The sequence below is a fragment of the Lacerta agilis genome, chromosome 3 (genome assembly GCF_009819535.1).
Source record: "Lacerta agilis isolate rLacAgi1 chromosome 3, rLacAgi1.pri, whole genome shotgun sequence".
Taxonomy (NCBI): domain Eukaryota; kingdom Metazoa; phylum Chordata; class Lepidosauria; order Squamata; family Lacertidae; genus Lacerta; species Lacerta agilis.
In genome coordinates this window covers 53,875,283-53,892,901 of record NC_046314.1, presented here as the reverse complement: position 1 = coordinate 53,892,901, position 17,619 = coordinate 53,875,283, and the positions used below count along the sequence as shown (strand labels likewise).

At 41.2% G+C, this 17,619-nt stretch overlaps 1 protein-coding gene across 4 annotated transcripts in view; it reads right to left on the bottom strand.

Annotated features, from left to right (window-relative positions):
• NKAIN2 (sodium/potassium transporting ATPase interacting 2) overlaps positions 1–17,619 on the bottom strand; it is a 458,908-nt gene that overhangs the window by 94,067 nt on the left and 347,222 nt on the right. For all 4 annotated transcript variants that reach the window (XM_033143723.1, XM_033143724.1, XM_033143720.1 and 1 more), the window contains one exon: positions 9,054–9,254. In XM_033143723.1, the coding sequence (XP_032999614.1) occupies positions 9,054–9,254 (201 nt within the window). The remainder of the gene's footprint in view (positions 1–9,053; positions 9,255–17,619) is intronic.

Sequence of the window (17,619 nt, the reverse complement as noted above, 5' to 3'; positions counted from 1 at the left end):
CTCACTCTCAGGAAGTTCCTAATATTTAGGTGGAATCTTCTTTCTTGTAGTTTGAATCCATTGCCCCGTGTCCGCTTCTCTGGAGCAGCAGAAAACAACCTTTCTCCCTCCTCTATATGACATCCTTTTATATATTTGAAAATGGCTATCATATCACCCCTTAACCTTCTCTTCTCCAGGCTAAACATACCCAGATCCCTAAGCCGTTCCTCATAAGGCATCGTTTCCAGGCCTTTGACCATTTTGGTTGCCCTCCTCTGGACACGTTTCAGCTTGTCAGTATCCTTCTTGAACTGTGGTGCCCAGAACTGGACACAGCACTCCAGGTGAGGTCTGACCAGAGTGGAATACAGTGGTACTATTACTTCCCTTGATCTAGATGCTATACTCCTATTGATGCAGCCCAGAATTGCATTGGCTTTTTTTAGCTGCTGCATCACACTGTTGACTCATGTCAAGTTTGTGGTCTACCAAGACTCCTAGATCCTTTTCACATGTACTGCTCTCAAGCCAGGTGTCACCCATCCTGTATTTGTGCCTTTCATTTTTTTGCCCAAGTGTAGTACTTTACATTTCTCCCTGTTAAAATTCATCTTGTTTGCTTTGGCCCAGTTCTCTAATCTGTTAAGGTCATTTTGAAGTGTGATCCTGTCCTCTGGGGTATTAGCCACCCCTCCCAATTTGGTGTCCTCCCAAATTGTTACATGGTTTCATGTTATGATTGCTTCTACGTGTCAGAGCAAATCACACCATGCCCCCCCTTTCAGCAGCATATTCTGGTGACTGTAAGGTACAGCTCTCTCTGTTATTAATTAAATAATTCGTATTTATATCCTGCCTCCCCCCGCCAAGGGCCTCAAGGTGGCCCTGGGAGGTAGATTAGGCTGAAAGAGTGACTTGCCTAAGGTCACCAGTGGCTTTGTTGCAGTATGAGTATTTGATCTTGGTCTCCCTGGTCTTTGTCTAGCACTCTAATCACTACATTCAGAAATGACTAACCTGGTACAGCAGAGGGGCAAGACTAGCTTCCTGGCAGCAATGGAACTGCCACTTCCTGGGAGAGGGTTGAGGAAGCAGGAAGGGTGACGTGGTGCAGTGCAAGATTGTTTCTGCTGTTGTGCCCATAGTGTCCCAACTTCTTCACCTAGTAAGCTGCAGAAACGCTTATATTATAAAATGCCCTGTGATCTTTGGATGAAGGGAGGTATAGAGATTTAATAATAACCCTGATGCTGGGAAGCTAGTGTTGCAGTTCCGTCCCCCCAGGCTAGTTACTCTCTGACTGCACCACTAAGTTATTATTTTTCTTACTTATCAGAGAGAGAGAAATCAAAATCATGTCCAAAGGGCACGCCATACTCTATGCCCCATAAAGTTTGCATCCCAAGTAGTGCAACTGGAAGGAAGATCATGCAAGGAGACTTTATCACCCACTGCTGCCTTTAGCTACATGTATCCTCTAAAAAAGCTCTCTGGACATTTGGGGGACTCTCTTGAGAAAAGGGGAGACTGCTGGAGAAGAGGCAAGTTCTGCCTGTGCATGGTATTTATGTACCATTTGGGGCAATTTCCTTTTCCCTCAGCAGCTTTCCTACCTAATCCTTCAGTATTGACCCCCTTGAGATTTTTCCCCCCCAGGGGAACTAGATTGGGAAAGAATAAAAAAAGCATGAGCTTCCTTGCCCCCGTGCTTCTTTTACTATAGCACTGGCCCTGTGAAGCAGGTAGGGCTGAGAGACAGTGAAATGGCCCAAAGTTATCGAGTGAACTTCATGGCTGAGTTGGGATTTGAACCCTTGTCCAACACCCTATCTTTTATACTACACTGGTTCATTGTGCCTCTTTCTAATACACCTATCTACAATGGAGTGGCCCAAATTATTTGGTAAGAAGCCAAAAGGGAAAGAAATGACTGTGCATCTTTTGTGGTTAATACTTCCACAAGGTATTTCATTATGCTAGAGGCTCCAGCTTTGCAATTCTTATTCCCACTTACACTGCAGTCCTGAAACCACATACTCAGTCAGGAGCTGATTATTTACTCTCACCATTACCAAAACTACTTATTGTGGAATGCCTTTGGGGCTGCTCCATAGCAAGTGGTTTTCTAATTGCATCTTAAAACTTCCACAATTTTTAATCCATTAGCTGCTATCCACAGAATCTACACTTGGGCTTAATAAAGTCATCTCTCAGAGAAAGTAATATGAGAACCATAATTATTTTTGCTCTCTACCATTCACTCTACCCCCAAACCCACCTCTATATAATACATGCAGCATTTTCATTCATCAACACGCACGGCAAGGGACAGCTTTGCACATTACACCGGAAGTATGCAAAATTGATATCCTAGTGATTTGTGCACCCACATTTGGGGACATTCATAGTAATGAGTGGATGGGGAACTGGCACATCTCAATAAGAGTGATTTCACTATTCATATATTTTCCAAGAAGCACAAAAAGCAGGTTTGCTTGCACAATTATTATTATTATTATTATTATTATTATTATTATTATTATACTTTTCTTGAACTGTGTAAAGATGCCAGGTTCCTTCTCTGGTTGCTGGAGGTAGTGGGAAGTACATGGGAGCCACAACTAAGTGAAGTGAAGCCCTCACTGAATTTCTATAGGGGGGTGCAAAGCACCATTCTGTACTTTCCCAAGGGCCCTTGCAATATAAAAGCCCTCCTTCCTAATACAACCAATCCATCATCATGAAAGTCATTTCGCAAGTACATTATAGTAATGATGAACTGCAAGATAAAATGATAACAGTCCAGGATTAGTCTCCCTGAGCCCAAGGCATGGAATTCATTGCAAAGCTGACAAAAGTGTTGAATTATTCCATATAGTTCCCATCAAACCCAATTTAAAATAAAAATTCTTTGTAAAAAGATCAAGGGCAGGTTTTGTATATGAAATTCCCTTTAAAAAGGAAGGGCTTGTGGTTACTAGGTAAATCAGACCTGATAAACAATACATTAATGCGGCTAGGTAAAAAAGAAGCTTCTTTTTCAGTACTTCCACCCCTAATGAGGTGTTCCTTAATATTACTGTGAAGCAGACTCTCAGGAATATACCATGCTCTGAGGCAATGTCACAGCAGCCGAAAGCTGGTCACTTCTTTGCTAATAAGACATGACGGTGTTATTACATTATCAGTGGGGGGTGGCTCAAACCCTTCTTCCCTTTTACTAATTTCACTCGTTCGTGACTTAAGGACTAGTGTTTCTATGGCACCTATCTATATCAGTTAGAATCAATAGTTTTGCTTCTTTTAAAAAATAATAATAAAAGAATTGTATTGACCTAGCTAAGAGCTCCATCTTAATCAAATAAGGTTCTTTTTCTCCACCATGCCCAGTGAGCCCAAACTTGATTACAAAAGATCTTGGTTCATTTAACATGACAAATTATTGCCAGTCTGTTGATTCACAGAAAGCCTTGGTGGGTTCTCTTCAATACATTGTAAGAAAATTCTTCAAGATGAACGTTCACTTGTAAGCTGCAGATATGTAATATGTACATGTTTCTTATAAAAGTTGGCATGAAAGCCACTCATTTCAGCAGGATGTGAGCCAAGGCTATATAGATGCCACCTGCTGTTTGAAAACCTCTTGCAGTGTTTGATTGACAAAAGTATAATGAAAATTTCTTCTAGCGAAAGAGAAATCTACAATTGTCACACCCACCCTGCCCCCACTCTCACCATCTGGATGCTAGAGGTCTTTGGCTGTTCTGAGAAGGGTTAACAGAAAATAATCATAATGACATTCATAATAAACTTGATTTTACGTGGTTCAGGCACTGGAGCTGAAGTTCTGACAAATCTGACTTTTTTTCTCATTTGCATACAGCAAAAGTCAGAGCAAAAGACACAATGCAATGCAGTGAATATCTAGCAATATCTAGTCAAACAGGGTTGCGAAAACAAAACAAAACCTAGGCACTGTTCACAACTAACAACATGCCCTTGGTGGCTGGGACACTAAAGAAGGGAAGAAAGCAGCTTTATCTTCCAGCCAACCATATGTGGCCATCTTCACTTCTACTTTAGTGCCTAATCCCAACCAGAGATTGGAGGAAAGGTCCCAAATTTAGGGACTAATAAATCTGAGCCTTGGAACTTCTTGTTTAGACCTGAGAAAAAAAGAACAGAATATCTCTCATTTTACTGGCAAGCTGCATTTGACTTCAGGTCACATTTCTTCTTCTTTCCCCACTGGCTCTAGAAAATTGAATTGGCTCCTTAGTTTGTGGGGGAAATTGCGCCCTTGCTTAAAACTGTAGCCATAGCTTTTTGTTCTGATCTGAACCAGTGCTCAGAATTGCCAGCAGTGCTCAAAGTCCTAGAATCAAAGAGCTGGAAGGGACCTAGATCTAAATATGATCCCACCACTACAAGGAAACACTGACCACTCCACCATTTAGCCTATAACGAATTGATCCATATGACAATGTCCATAACATCTGCCACAGTCAGTAAACAGCTGTTTGTTAAAGTACATTCAGTGTCACATTGCTTGCCCTGTTTTATTTCACTGATCTATCCTGCTGATCTTAGAGCTGCATAACCTGCATTTTAAAAGCTACTTGATTTGAAACTAGGATTCTTAAAAATCACCAGGTCTTCTAGAAATTTCTCTGCACGTGTGAACATAAGGTAATGATTCTGAACTGAGAACCTGTGTGCTTCTGAAGATATTACTTGGATCCACTGCAGTCTGCCTTTGGGCCTGGTCATGGCACTGCTTACTGCCTCACAGACCTACAATTCCCAGCAGCTTTAACACGCCATGCTTCCCAGAATTCTTGGGGCGAAGTCATGTGCTTCAAATGTGCCATAAATGCACCTTAAATGCATAGTGTGGGTATGTTTGAGTGAATTTTCAGGAGGAGAAGTAGAAAAGGTGGTAAAAAAGTGTATCCTCAGCACATAACCTATGCAACCCACACTGCTGCAACTCTTGCATTCAACCAATAGCATCCCAATGGCTGACCTCTTTGCAGCTCCATTCAGCTGCTGCTTTTTCTTTGAAAACAGTCCATCTAGTTACAGTAATGTCATCACAATAAAATTTTGCTTGGTGGTAGTATTCAAAGGCAAACAAAGGTAATTCAGAATAAGGGCAAAAATGACCCTGAGGTTGCAGATGCTTGAATTTTTGCAGGACTTTGGAGAAACATATTACCGTAGGCCCTCTTTGCATGCCGAAAATACAAGGTCCCAAATACTCATCTCAGCCCTAAAATTAATTATGCTGTCCTGAAAGGCAAGCACTTACTGTAAAGCTCTAGAATAGCTAACTTGATAACGGGATTTGTTTTTTAAACAGAAAGGAAAGTTAGTAATGGTACCATGATAATTCTTGCAGTGTATTACATTAGTTTCAGTGCAAGCAAAGAGAAATTGTGGTCAATACATAGCATGTTATATAGGAAGGCACTCAGCAGGATCAATATGGAAATGGCCAGCCTTTATATAAATTATTGTAGTTGGTTGTATTTAAGTTGTTAGTGATGATGTATTTACAGTATATGAAGGAAGGACGTTTGCTCATTTTTTCTGTTATAGTACTGTTCAATTATGCTTAGTAGCATATGTAGCACATTTATTTACATTTGCATTTAGAGAAGAGGGAGCACCTGAAGGGGAGCTGATAAATAATTTTTCTTTGGTTCAATTAGTGCAGCTTAGGACTGTTGTTCGCAAATAGAATCATAGAACTGGAAGGGACCACAAGGGTCCAACCTCCTGCATTGCAGGAATCTTTCCCCCAATGTGGGGATTAAAAGTCTCATGCTCTACTGACTGAATTATCTTTTGCTTATTTTATCCCCTGTAGGGAGTGTGTGTACGGAATGGATGCCTACTATGACTGAGACCTGTAGCACAAAAAGGGAGTCAGCAGAGTTCAGTACACAAGTTACACATAAGATCACGCTCCCTGAAACAATACACAAACAGAAATGCAGCCATCTTTCAAAATTCACATTCTCTGAATTTTGTGATGCAGTTCTCAAACCAAACAATGTGTACAAAAGTACACATATTAGGACAAGGTTTCCAACACAGTGCCCATAGGTGCCAGTGTGCCCAGGAGAACCTACTATGGCACCCATGAAAGGTCTCAATAAATATCCCCTCCAAAATGCACAGTGCACGAGAGAATGTTCACTCTTCCTGCTCAGTTCCTATTTGCAGTGGCCCAGTGTTTCCTACATTAAACACACACCTTTATAAATGCCCACATTTCATTGGATGACAGGACTGGACACCAAGAACTGAACAGAGGTGCAAAGTGCTTTTCAACTGTGAGCAACAGTGGCAGTGGCTGATATAAGTGGCCTTCCCCACAACTGATGGTGGGATAGGGTTGATGAGGGGCATATCTGCTCCATTTTGTGGTCCTATTTCCTTTTCTGCCCTTTTAGATCTGGCAGCCACTTTGTGTTATGCCACGTCTCCAAGGCAGCCATGTGGCAAACTAAAATCAAGGCAGGAACAATGAGAGAAACTGGAATTGACAAATCCATCCATCCCTACACACAGCCACTGGGCCCTTTGCAGTTTTCATTCACCTTCATCCCTTTAGTCTGGTAGAACTGAACAGTAAACTGGAAATAATTCCCATAAAAATGATTTTTGTTTTCCTACAAAAGGATAATGTTGAAACATATACAAAATACAGAAACACACGCACACACTGTAAGCTGCCCTGTGATCCTCAGATGAAGGACAGTAAAAAATAACAATAACAATAACAATGATAATAATAATAATTTCTGTGTAAAAACAGTTTGTAGTTGTGATTTTCTTCCTACTAGAGTCAATGATAAATCTCCTATTTATAACCACAATAGATTGTGCTTTGCAAATATTAGGTGGCTTGTCTTATTTTAACATAAAATAAATCACTTGGAGTGAAGGATACAAAATTATATATGTTTGTGACCTATGCCCATCTGCCATATATTTGTGTAATCCACCCAGCCAAAACACTACTGTTGCAGTGTAGGAGAGTGGTAACTCAACAGTGGATGAAAATTCCTGCTGTTTGGTCCATAAATTATTGATAAGAATGTGAAAAATGGCACAAATCACACGACAGGCAAACAAACAAGGACAAAGTGAGTAAATGTTTTAATCCTCTACTTGCTCATCCTACAACTGCTGCATGATATTGTAAGGATATAGATAGTAGTGTTAGGGGGCAAATTCAATTTGGTTTACATCTGCAGACAAACCTAACTAATTTGCAGTTTAAGAAACAATATGCAAACCAAAACAAGGCATTCTTTGAAATGCACACTTCAAAAAGAAAGATGTCTGCAAACATGACATGAAGGCTGGCAACATCAACTGCTTGCAGATGACCGCAGTGCCTGGAGACAGACAGGTCATGAACCCATAATAGTGACCAGAGGAGGAATGACCACTGGGAGGGGCACAGAGAGAAGAAATGCCATGGTGCATCTGCAGCACCACAACCGGATGCCTTCATCTGCCCCAGCTGCAACAAAACATGTCTCTCCTGCATCAAGTCTCTACAGTCACAGCAGGTGCTGTAACCTTCCAACAGCTTGACTTAACCCCCCAAAAGCACACTCCTTCATTGTCTCCCAAGACAGGTAGATGCCAACAAGAAAATGTCATACAATGATGGTTTTTAAAATATTTTTTTTGCTTTGTCTACATTTTATAAGGCTATTGTTCAGGACTTGAAATGTGTAGTGAAGATAGCTCAACTAAGATTATTTTATTTTGATGGAATTATATTTGTTAACTCAAGGGATTTGAAAATGAAATGGTGACTTTGAAACAGGCGGGCAAAATCAATAGCCATTAAGTGAATGAGGACATTTTAATGTATAGAACAACATGAGTTAATATACTTTTATCACCAGACCAGCTCATACATCAGACATTTGTTTTGGTCAAACAGAGGAGCCAAAGAAAGAAAGAAGAATCCATCATTTTGAACCAAGTGAAGTGTACCACAAAACCGAGAATGATTTGTGGTCAATCTAAACCAAAGAAAGTAACTAGGGGAAATTTGGCATGTTAGAACTGAAGGACATATATGCGGATTACTTCATTTAGGTATCTCCTATCTGCAGAAACAGAGATGATAGAAACACTAGATGCAAATAAAAAAGACAGCAGGAAATCTTTCCAACACACTATGTTGACTGATTCTACTTGGTCCACATATGGATAGCAAGGCAGAGATAAGCTCCTCATTGGATTCCAGTGTAACCCCTCCCTCAGTTGCTATTTGCTATCATTGTTGGGCACACAACTGCTATGCCATCCATGCTACATTATATACACATTTACTAGGCACCAAGTCCACGAGCTCAAGTAAAACTGAATAAACCAACATAGGATTGCACAGATAGACCACAAAGCTTGGCAGGAGAGAGCTTCTCACATACTTGCCAGGTGTCAATTAACTGTCTAGCGGGTTGCATTCATTTTGGTGATAATTTTGTAGTAATACACAAATGTTGTGTGGAATGTGTACCTGGCACTGTCAGGCTTGCATTCCAGACCTATAGTTTACAGTTATTCTGAAGTACACTGCTTAACTTTTCACCCTATATTAATATTAGAATGCAGTGCCTGGAGACAGGAAGTAAGGTTGTGCATCCATAGCAGTGACCAGAGGACAAATGACCGCTGGGAGGAGCGCAGAGAGAAGAAACGCCTTGGTGCATCCGCAGCAGCACAACCAGATGCCTTCATCTGCCCCAGCTGCAACAAAACATGTCTTTCCTATATCAGCCTCTACAGTCACAGCAAGCACTGTAACTTTCCAACAATTTTACTCCACCCCTAAAGGCACACTCCTCCATTGTCTCCTGAGACAGTTGGATGCCAACTAACCAGTAATCCTTTAAGAATGCAATTCATGCTGAAAACAGATGCTTAAAATTTAATGATTGCTTAAACCATGCCTATCTAGCTATATAGCTACATTGTACTCTGTTGGGATATACTACACAAAAGGGTGCTGAAAGAGGAGATAATTGGATACTTACTGCAAGAAAGATCTGTAGGGAACTGTGAGCCACTTCTATATATTGGTATTCAAGAACACAACCTGAGACAGTGATGTAGCGATGGTCCTCCGGTGCCCAGTCTGGGGCTGGGGTCACAGATGTCACTGTGCAGCCTGGCCCATTCTCCATCCACCAAGAACGGTGCATTGAGATATTGAAGGTCAGTATAAGATCTGTTTCCTGTCAAGAGGATAAAAAAGTAGGATTATGGACGAATGTCCAATTTTCTCTTATCAATAGAAAGAACAGACATCTAGATCCATTAAGAAGCATGAGAGCTGAATGAAGTATGGAATTCAAAGTCTCATTCACTCATGACACTCAAATAAAAATTGAATCTGAATTTGGAGTTGAATCATTTCCATTCCATTTATGTTCCAAAGATGATGGCACATTGATAAATGTGTCCACTGGCAGGTGTGCCTCTGAATGTCAGTTTCTGGAAATTACAAGTGGGAAGAGTGCTGTTGTGCTCATGTCCTGCTTGTAGGCATCTCATAGGTATCTCTTTGGCCACTGTGAGAACATGAAGCTGGACTAGGTTTTTGGCCTGATCCAACAGGGTTCTTAAAATGTATGTTTAATACATGTGACATTGTAATCACACCAAGCTCTTGTCTTTTTCCCTCCTGCTTCCATAAAAATGTTTATACACAGCTCTGTTTTATTATTTTCCTAACTCTTCACAAGGCAACACTTATTGCCGAAAGCTATTTCCCAAGGCACCGTGGCTGTCTCATGTATTTGCAGTGAAAACAAAGTCTGCCACCACCTGGCACATTCAGTAGAAAGGAATATCCAGAGAAAGAGAAGCAGCACATGTGCTCAGTCATGCAGAGGAAAAGCAAAGCTTCATGTCACAAATGCCCTCTCTGAACCCAATCAATCCCACATATAATGCAGACAATCCCACTACTTTTATCATTAACATTTTGTAAATTAAGTTAAGATTTTTGGGGGTGGGGGGGGAGCATTGATCAAGGGAACTTCAATGCAGCAGAAGGCAGCATCTCTGCTGCTGCCCTTCACAGCCCCAAGAGATCAGTGCTGTCTCCTCAGATTCCACTGATCACTGAAACCAGCTTTCACTCCCTGCAACACCCAGCAAGCAATTGATGCTGTCAATTCTAACAGTGCAGATCGCTTTTAGGTAGTACAAGTATGCTGAGAGCACAGCTTAGGCTCAATTTATTAGTAACTAAAGAAAACAACTGGTACTAAAGCACAAAAACCAGTGGATTAATTTATTATTGTTCACATCTATTATTTTGGAGCATCAAAATTTAAGATGAAACACCACTATTACAACTGTGCTGTGTATGCCACTGTTGTACACACTATTGGTATAGGTGTTGCTTAAAACACGGCTGTGCATACCACAGGCTGAATGAATTTTTAGTGGACTCTAAAAATGTCTGCAATAATAGCAAGGGACCTCTCCCACCCTGCCTTGAGTAGTTGCCGTATGTTTTCTGTTTAACATCTGTGTTTCAAAGACTGCCAGGGAAACAGCTGCCTTGAAGCTGTAGAACTTAACAGGAAGTGTTGATACACATTTGGCATGTCAATATTGTATTCTTACTAGCATTCATGTTGAGGATGAATTTATAATCCCAGTTCAACAAACAGTTGCTTCCTCTTCAGGACACGGAGCTACATCTGTGCAAGTTTTATTTATTGCCTATGAACATAGTCAATCTTTTGTAAATCCTGATGATATTTGAAAGCCCAGCTAATGAATATGAGTGTATTAAAGTAGATTTAGCATTCTGTCCAAGTGAGAAACAGGAGTGGGGGTGATGTACAAAAATGTGTCTTGCTTGGCATTCTTGAGGTGGCAAAAGATGATTCTAAATGAGTTAGGTATGGGTTTATTCCAATGGAAAGGCACAAGTTGGATTCTTAGAAACATAGTTTGCTTAGACAACTTCACAAGTGGCCTGCCTGTGAGAATGAAACATATTTTTTTTAAAGAAAGAATTTATCTAGGCATGCCTCCTCTCATGAATTCTAGCTTAGAAACTATAATTTTAAACACCTGTGATCTGATTCCCCACCCACCCACCCTCTGGAAGTAGACATGGTCAAATCTGTCAGTTTTGGTTTCACTCAGTTTCCAGTCTCAGGGTCTGTTTTCCAAATTTCCTCATTAGTTTGTGATTTTTAAAAAAGTATTCAGGAAAATGAACCAGCATTTTAGTGCAAATTTATCTTAATACCCACATTTTTAGCCTACTACACAAGTTTTGCTAATTAATTTCCCCACATATAATGCATTATTGTATGCTATTTTCACGAACAAATGCACGTAACTTTACCCAAGTATATGATTCTTAAAAATAAGTTACTTGGCTGGAGAAGTGCTTTGCAACAGATGGAAAAGTGTGCCTTTCAATGGATGGCTCTGTTTTGATTCACATGTTGTTTTGGAAGGTTCGAATTAGGTAGGCTAGCCTTTCAGTGCAACCTGAACCGACTTTCTTCCCCAGCCCAGTTGGAAAGCAATCCATATAGAAATAGTGTCCTTGGTTTTCCGTAAGAGATACTGGTAGAGCAGCATAGGGTGTTTGCTAATCATCCTGTTGAAAAATCATCCTGCAGAGATGACTGCTGGTTACACACACACACACACACACACCTCAGGCTCAAACAAAGTCACAACCAAGAAGAATCACATATTAGATGAAGCAAGTTCATGTCAGATGAACAGTTGATGCTGAAACAGTTGAGACTAGATAGTAACTCTTAAGAAATCTTTGATAGTGTCAACAGGCAAGTGGGTAAGTTGATCCAGTTAACACTATATTTCCCTCACACTATAAGTCCCTCACCAAAACAATTTGTTCCTGCCCTTAGTGATTCCAACTTGTATCTAACACAAAAATGCATGTCTAGTAGAGCTGAACTGAATTGTTTGCTGAGTTCCAAGATGGAATTTGCTTAGTCAATGATGGGAAGTAGTTTTGAACAGCTAAGCAAATATTAAGAAAATGGAACTGTTTCTCCGATTTTTGTAAGAGTCATTCACAAAAGCCCTGGAAAAAAGCCACAAAAGCTTATTTTTAAAGCTCCCAAGTACTGTTCTGTTTCTAATTTTGCCCACAATTCAGGAAAGCTCGTGGATCTTTGGAGTAAGGGAACTGTACAATTCCTGAGTATGTCTGGCCAAACCTGATGAAGTTCCCTGACCTAAATGAATACACCCGTTATATTGATTGTGAAATTGTTGTTAGGACTGGGGGCAGTGGCTGTTCAGCATGTATGCTGGGGAGAGAAGGCGATACAGGGAGCATAAAAAAGGATTTTGCTTAAGTACCTTAGAACTGTGCTTCCTTAGGCTTGGTCTGGCAGCCTAAGAGATTGTACAACTTCCCTGTGAGCTAGTTCAAGGACAGCACGATTCTTAAAAACAGTATTGAGGAGTTTTTGTACATTTTCTTCTAGTATCCACAAATTAAATAAAAACTAGATTTAATTTCTGGGAACTGCTGAAAACACCCTGGAAAATGGATGTGCTTCTCAACAATAAAAGCAAACGTGAAACTAAGAAAACTATATCAACTATATCTAATTTTCTGCCATGATATGTCATCTCATTTCGCTCTACATGCCACTATAAATTTAACAACGTGAATTTTGCTCTTTCATTCAAGACTAGATTAACCACTGGGCAATTGAATACTAGCTGAGCCCGACTAGGGCATGAATTGACATGTTGCTATCAGGAACATTTCTTAGTGGAGAGAATATCTCTTGATATGTTGCATTGAACTCCCTTAAAATCTCTAGCAGCATGGAACATGGCAGCTGGTCCCTTATCATATGAAAGGAGAACAGCTTTCATACTCTACTTAAAATGAAAATGTAAAATGCTAGTTAACTGCCTAGCATATGGAACTCTACCACCACATTTCCTACATTAAAACAGGGGTGGGGAGCATCTTTCAACATGAGGGCTGCATTTCTTTCTAGGCAACCTTCTGAAGCCAGTATCCCAGTGGTGGACAGGACCAGAAGCAACAAGTGTTAATGTCACCTTTTGCCATGAACTTGCAGGACAATGGAGAGGAGGAAGAGCATCCTGGTGATGGCTATAGCTGGGACTGGAACACACTGGGGCAAGTAGGGGATGGGGAAGGAAGTGCTCACGGGGTGACAGAGGATGACAAGGCAATGGGGGTCAGTGCACAGGATCCAGAGCCACAGGACCCAGAGCCAGAGAGGCCCCTGTCCCCACAAACACAGTGGCCTCTGAGGCATAGGGATTAGCAGAATGGGCGCTCTAGGAGGCTGAGGCAAGGCAAGGGCCCACAGCCCAGCTCCCTAGCTAGCCAGGTGGGGTTCGCTAGCCCTGGGAGGAATTGTGTGATTCCTCAGCTGGAGTAGACTTGGAACAGGTGAGGGTCAAACCCCGATGCTGCAATCAGCATGCAAAGTACAGAAAGGAAGCAGAGATGAAGCGCTGCTTCTGCTCAACTGCCCATGTTGATGGACTTTGACTTGGATGTTCCTGGATCTCTACAGAAACTGTGCTTTGGGTCTGACTCTTGATTGTTAGTATTATTAAATCAGTTCCTATGAAACATCTCGAAGTGATTTCAAAATACTATAAAACAGCAAGCGAAAAGTATTTCCTAGCCCAGTAATAACACTCAAGGAGTGTTCAAAGCAGGGCCAGTGCGGGGTGTGGCCTGGTCCAGGGATCCAGAGTGATGCCTTTGTCCCCTGGGCCATACTATGACAAGTGTCTGCTAGAGGGGAGTGGCAGAACACTGCTCTTGCCACTGCTCATATCTTTAGAAATAGACACAAGAAAGTGGTTGTTGTTTATAGCTAGGGAAAAGGTGATGTACCCTAGAATACAGTTCATTATAAGGTTCATCCACAGCCTGTTTAATCCAACTCAGGTACTAATCTCTGCTTTTGTGCACTTTTAAAGGCCTTAGTTTTGTTATAAGCAATGTGGTTAGCCAACAGATGAGCGGAGAAGGATAAAATACAAATAAACTAATCTACAGCTAGTTGTTAAGTGAATTTAAAATAAAAAAGTGTCTGCAGTGGTTGCTTGGCTCCCTGCACTTGACATTTGCCTCAGTTAATATGTGAAATATCTTAACAAGAGCCAAGATGGCAAATTGCTTTGTGGCAAGGCTCCATTTCATCAATATTTTATAAAGAGTTAATAAATAATTGAAAGAGGTTACAACTGTATTAAAGATAAAAATGTGTGCTATAGAATACTCAAGCATGTGAGTTCTCCAACTCTGACTTAAAGTGCATTCTGGGTGGGCAAGAAGCAACTGTACAAAAAAAGAAGAGTGTCAGGAAACCTCCATAAAAATAGCTTGGTGGGTTCACTGGTCACTGAAACATCCACTATGGCAAGAGGCCAGGGAGAAAACCAGTGCAGGAATATAGCCCATGGTGAGAACAGTGGGGCTTCAGCACATTATTTTCATCCTATTTAAAGGCTGAAGCTACATTAATCTAAAGGAGAGGGATTGTATGCTTCACAGTGAGTCACAGCATATACCTTTCTAGGAAAATCTTACCATCTTCAGAATGGCAGGTGAAACAAAGTCATTATATGCTGGCCATGACTGAGAGCGAACTTTGCAAGCACAATATTCAAATTTTGTATTTACTGATGTATAAACGGAGAGATTCTAGGCATTGCCTGCCCAGCAGGCAAGTCTCAAAGACCTTTATTCTTAGTTGATGCGATAAAACTAATCTGCAAATACTCTCTCAAGGCACTCACTTCAATTATTAACACACAGTTTATTAGTTATGTTACTAAATGCCTTAGAGTTGAGCTTTTTGCACTGAGAGAAGAGGGACTTGACTCCTGACTTCTGGTTTCAAAACTGCATGTACCTTGACATTCTTTGTGCCAAGACATGTTGGTAAGTATTTGATCTCTCCTTTCATAAAGGAGTGTCATTTCTATTGAAACTGAACCAGCACCCCAACATATTGCTGAGTAGCAAGGATTTGCTTCATGGGACTGGAAGGGATTTGTTGACCCAGTTCCTGCTTTCAAATACTGTGGGGCTGAAGGCAGATTGTGGCTGGGACCCAGGTGACATTAGGTCCTTGACTCCAATGTCTGGAGGCCCACAAAAAAGAAGAAACCAGTTCCCCTAAGGGAAATCAGGGAGTGGTAGGAATAAAACCCCATCTTCATGGCAGTTTAATAGGAGAACTTTAGAGTTAGCAAGGTTGTGAGGCAATTGAGATTTTTTTCAGGGCATCAAGGAACTTATTTCTCCTTGTTGGTGCTTGCTAAGAGGGGCAGGGGCTTCACACTGCCACCCCCACCCTCAACCTGCTTTAGGACGGGATGCAGGTTATGGAAGAGGGGGAGGAGGAGTTTGGATTTGATATCCCGCTTTATCACTACCCGAAGGAGTCTCAAAGCGGCTAACATTCTCCTTTCCCTTCCTCCCCCACAACCAACACTCTGTGAGGTGAGTGGGGCTGAGAGACTTCAAAGAAGTGTGACTAGCTCAAGGTCACCCAGCAGCTGCATGTGGAGAAGCATAGACGCGAACCCGGTTCACCAGATTATGAGTCTACCACTCTTAACCACTACACCACACTGGTGTATTAAGAGTGTAGCAGGAGGCACTTTGATCCAGACAGCCTCCCTCAGCTCCAGCCTCCTGCTTGAAAGACAAAGGCTGCTGCTACTTTGGTCCCAAAGGAAGTCAGGTTTTCCCTTCCTTTAGGTCTTCAGAGTTGAGCCATAAAACCTGTAAGAGCAGAGCCTCAGTTTATTTGAGGTGGGTGCTCCAATTGATGCTTTCTCTTCATGCTCCCACCCCCTCTGAGCCATCTGAATGCCTATGGCCAGCTCTGTCTCCACTGTAACCACATTAAGCCAGAATGGCATGGCACTACGAGTTGTTGTGGGGTCTCCTATCTGGATAGGTGGAGTTTTAGGTAGAAATAATTGGCATTCCTAAATACTGTGCATGTTGCAGAAAGTAGTAAACAATTAAGTGGATTTTTTTTTTAAGATGCGCGCTCTCTCTCTCTCTCCATGACTTGCTAATTATAAACAGAAACTTTGCAAGCCTATCCACCCACTCTTCCAAAAAACCCTGGATCTGTGATTCTTCCTATCCTCTGGGCATTGTCCAAACAGTCTGGAAAAATATTGCAATTACTGTAGAAAATGAAAGGTCAATGGAGGCTTAAAAATGCAGCACCAAAAAGCTAACATTGCGAACATGTCACAATCATGCTCTGTGCTGCTGCTGAAGAATGGCAAAAGCCACCTAAATATTTATGGCCATTTAAGAAAATAACAATAATCTTGAGCTTCTACCTGAATGTGATAAATTCAAGGGCAGAGACAAAGAATGTAACTATTTAAATTTTTAATGTGTCATTAAAATTAAAAAGACAAATTCAAATGTGCCACATTTCCAAGCACAGGTCTGGATGCTGTATATTTTCATTTGTGCGATTGCACAAAATGTAGATTCTAAACATTCAGAAAAGCAGATGTTTGGATAAATTTTGTTACAGGGTATGGTATTGTTGAACCCACATAACTGGCCTTGATCCACAAATCCTCATTTGTGTATAGCCTGCTGGCAGCTTTGGTCGTGAACAAAATAGGAGGGGGAGGACATGGCCTGGAATGAACACGTGAACTGGCTTCAGTCTTTTATGGTCCCCATTTTTTTTTTCTTTTTTATTAGGATCAATGTGATTTGCCAATGTGTTTTAAATTCACAAACTAAGAATGCATACAGTCAATCACTTAAAAGTTAAGGCATAAGCGCCCATGAGAAGTATATTGGTGAATAGATCAAGGCCCACCTAATATTTTAGTATTCTTTGCATGTATAACAGCAGGCAGTAGGGGCTCCACCAGGGGATCACAATTTATGTGCTATTCACCTCTTCTCCTACACAACTGAAATCTAATCATCACTGTATGATATAAACTCTAGCTCTGTTGAAGGTCCATTAATTTAAACAATTCTGAACACATGACTCTGAGACTGAGGTCTTTCAAGGTTACAAACCATTTGTTCGATCCAGTGATAAGTCTTATCAATGACTACTAGCCATGATGGAAGTTATGCTCTGTCTCCATGGTCAGAGGCAGTATGCTTCTGAATGTCAGTTGCTGGAAACCACAGGAAATGACAGCGCCCTTGTGCTCAGAAGAGTTCCAACAGGCATCTGGTTGGCCACTGTAGGAACAGGATGCTGGACTAGATGGGCTATCGACCTGGTCTAACAGGCTGTATGTTCTTATGATTTAGTACTGACACAGATGGCCAATTTTCAAATGTGTGGCCCTATGAACTTCAATAGAGGATGTTGATGCATAGGCACAAAGGAGCAGTCAATGTGCAGAAGTACTCCACTGTAGACTGCATTAGAGAAAAGATAGTCTTGGTCAGCAGTGTGATCCCAGCAAAGAACTTGACAGGACTTTCCAGCACAACTACAGCTCTGAGGCCCTGCTGGTGAGCACTCAGAAGCCTCTTGATATGTCCTGATGTTTCAAGTCTCGCTGAAA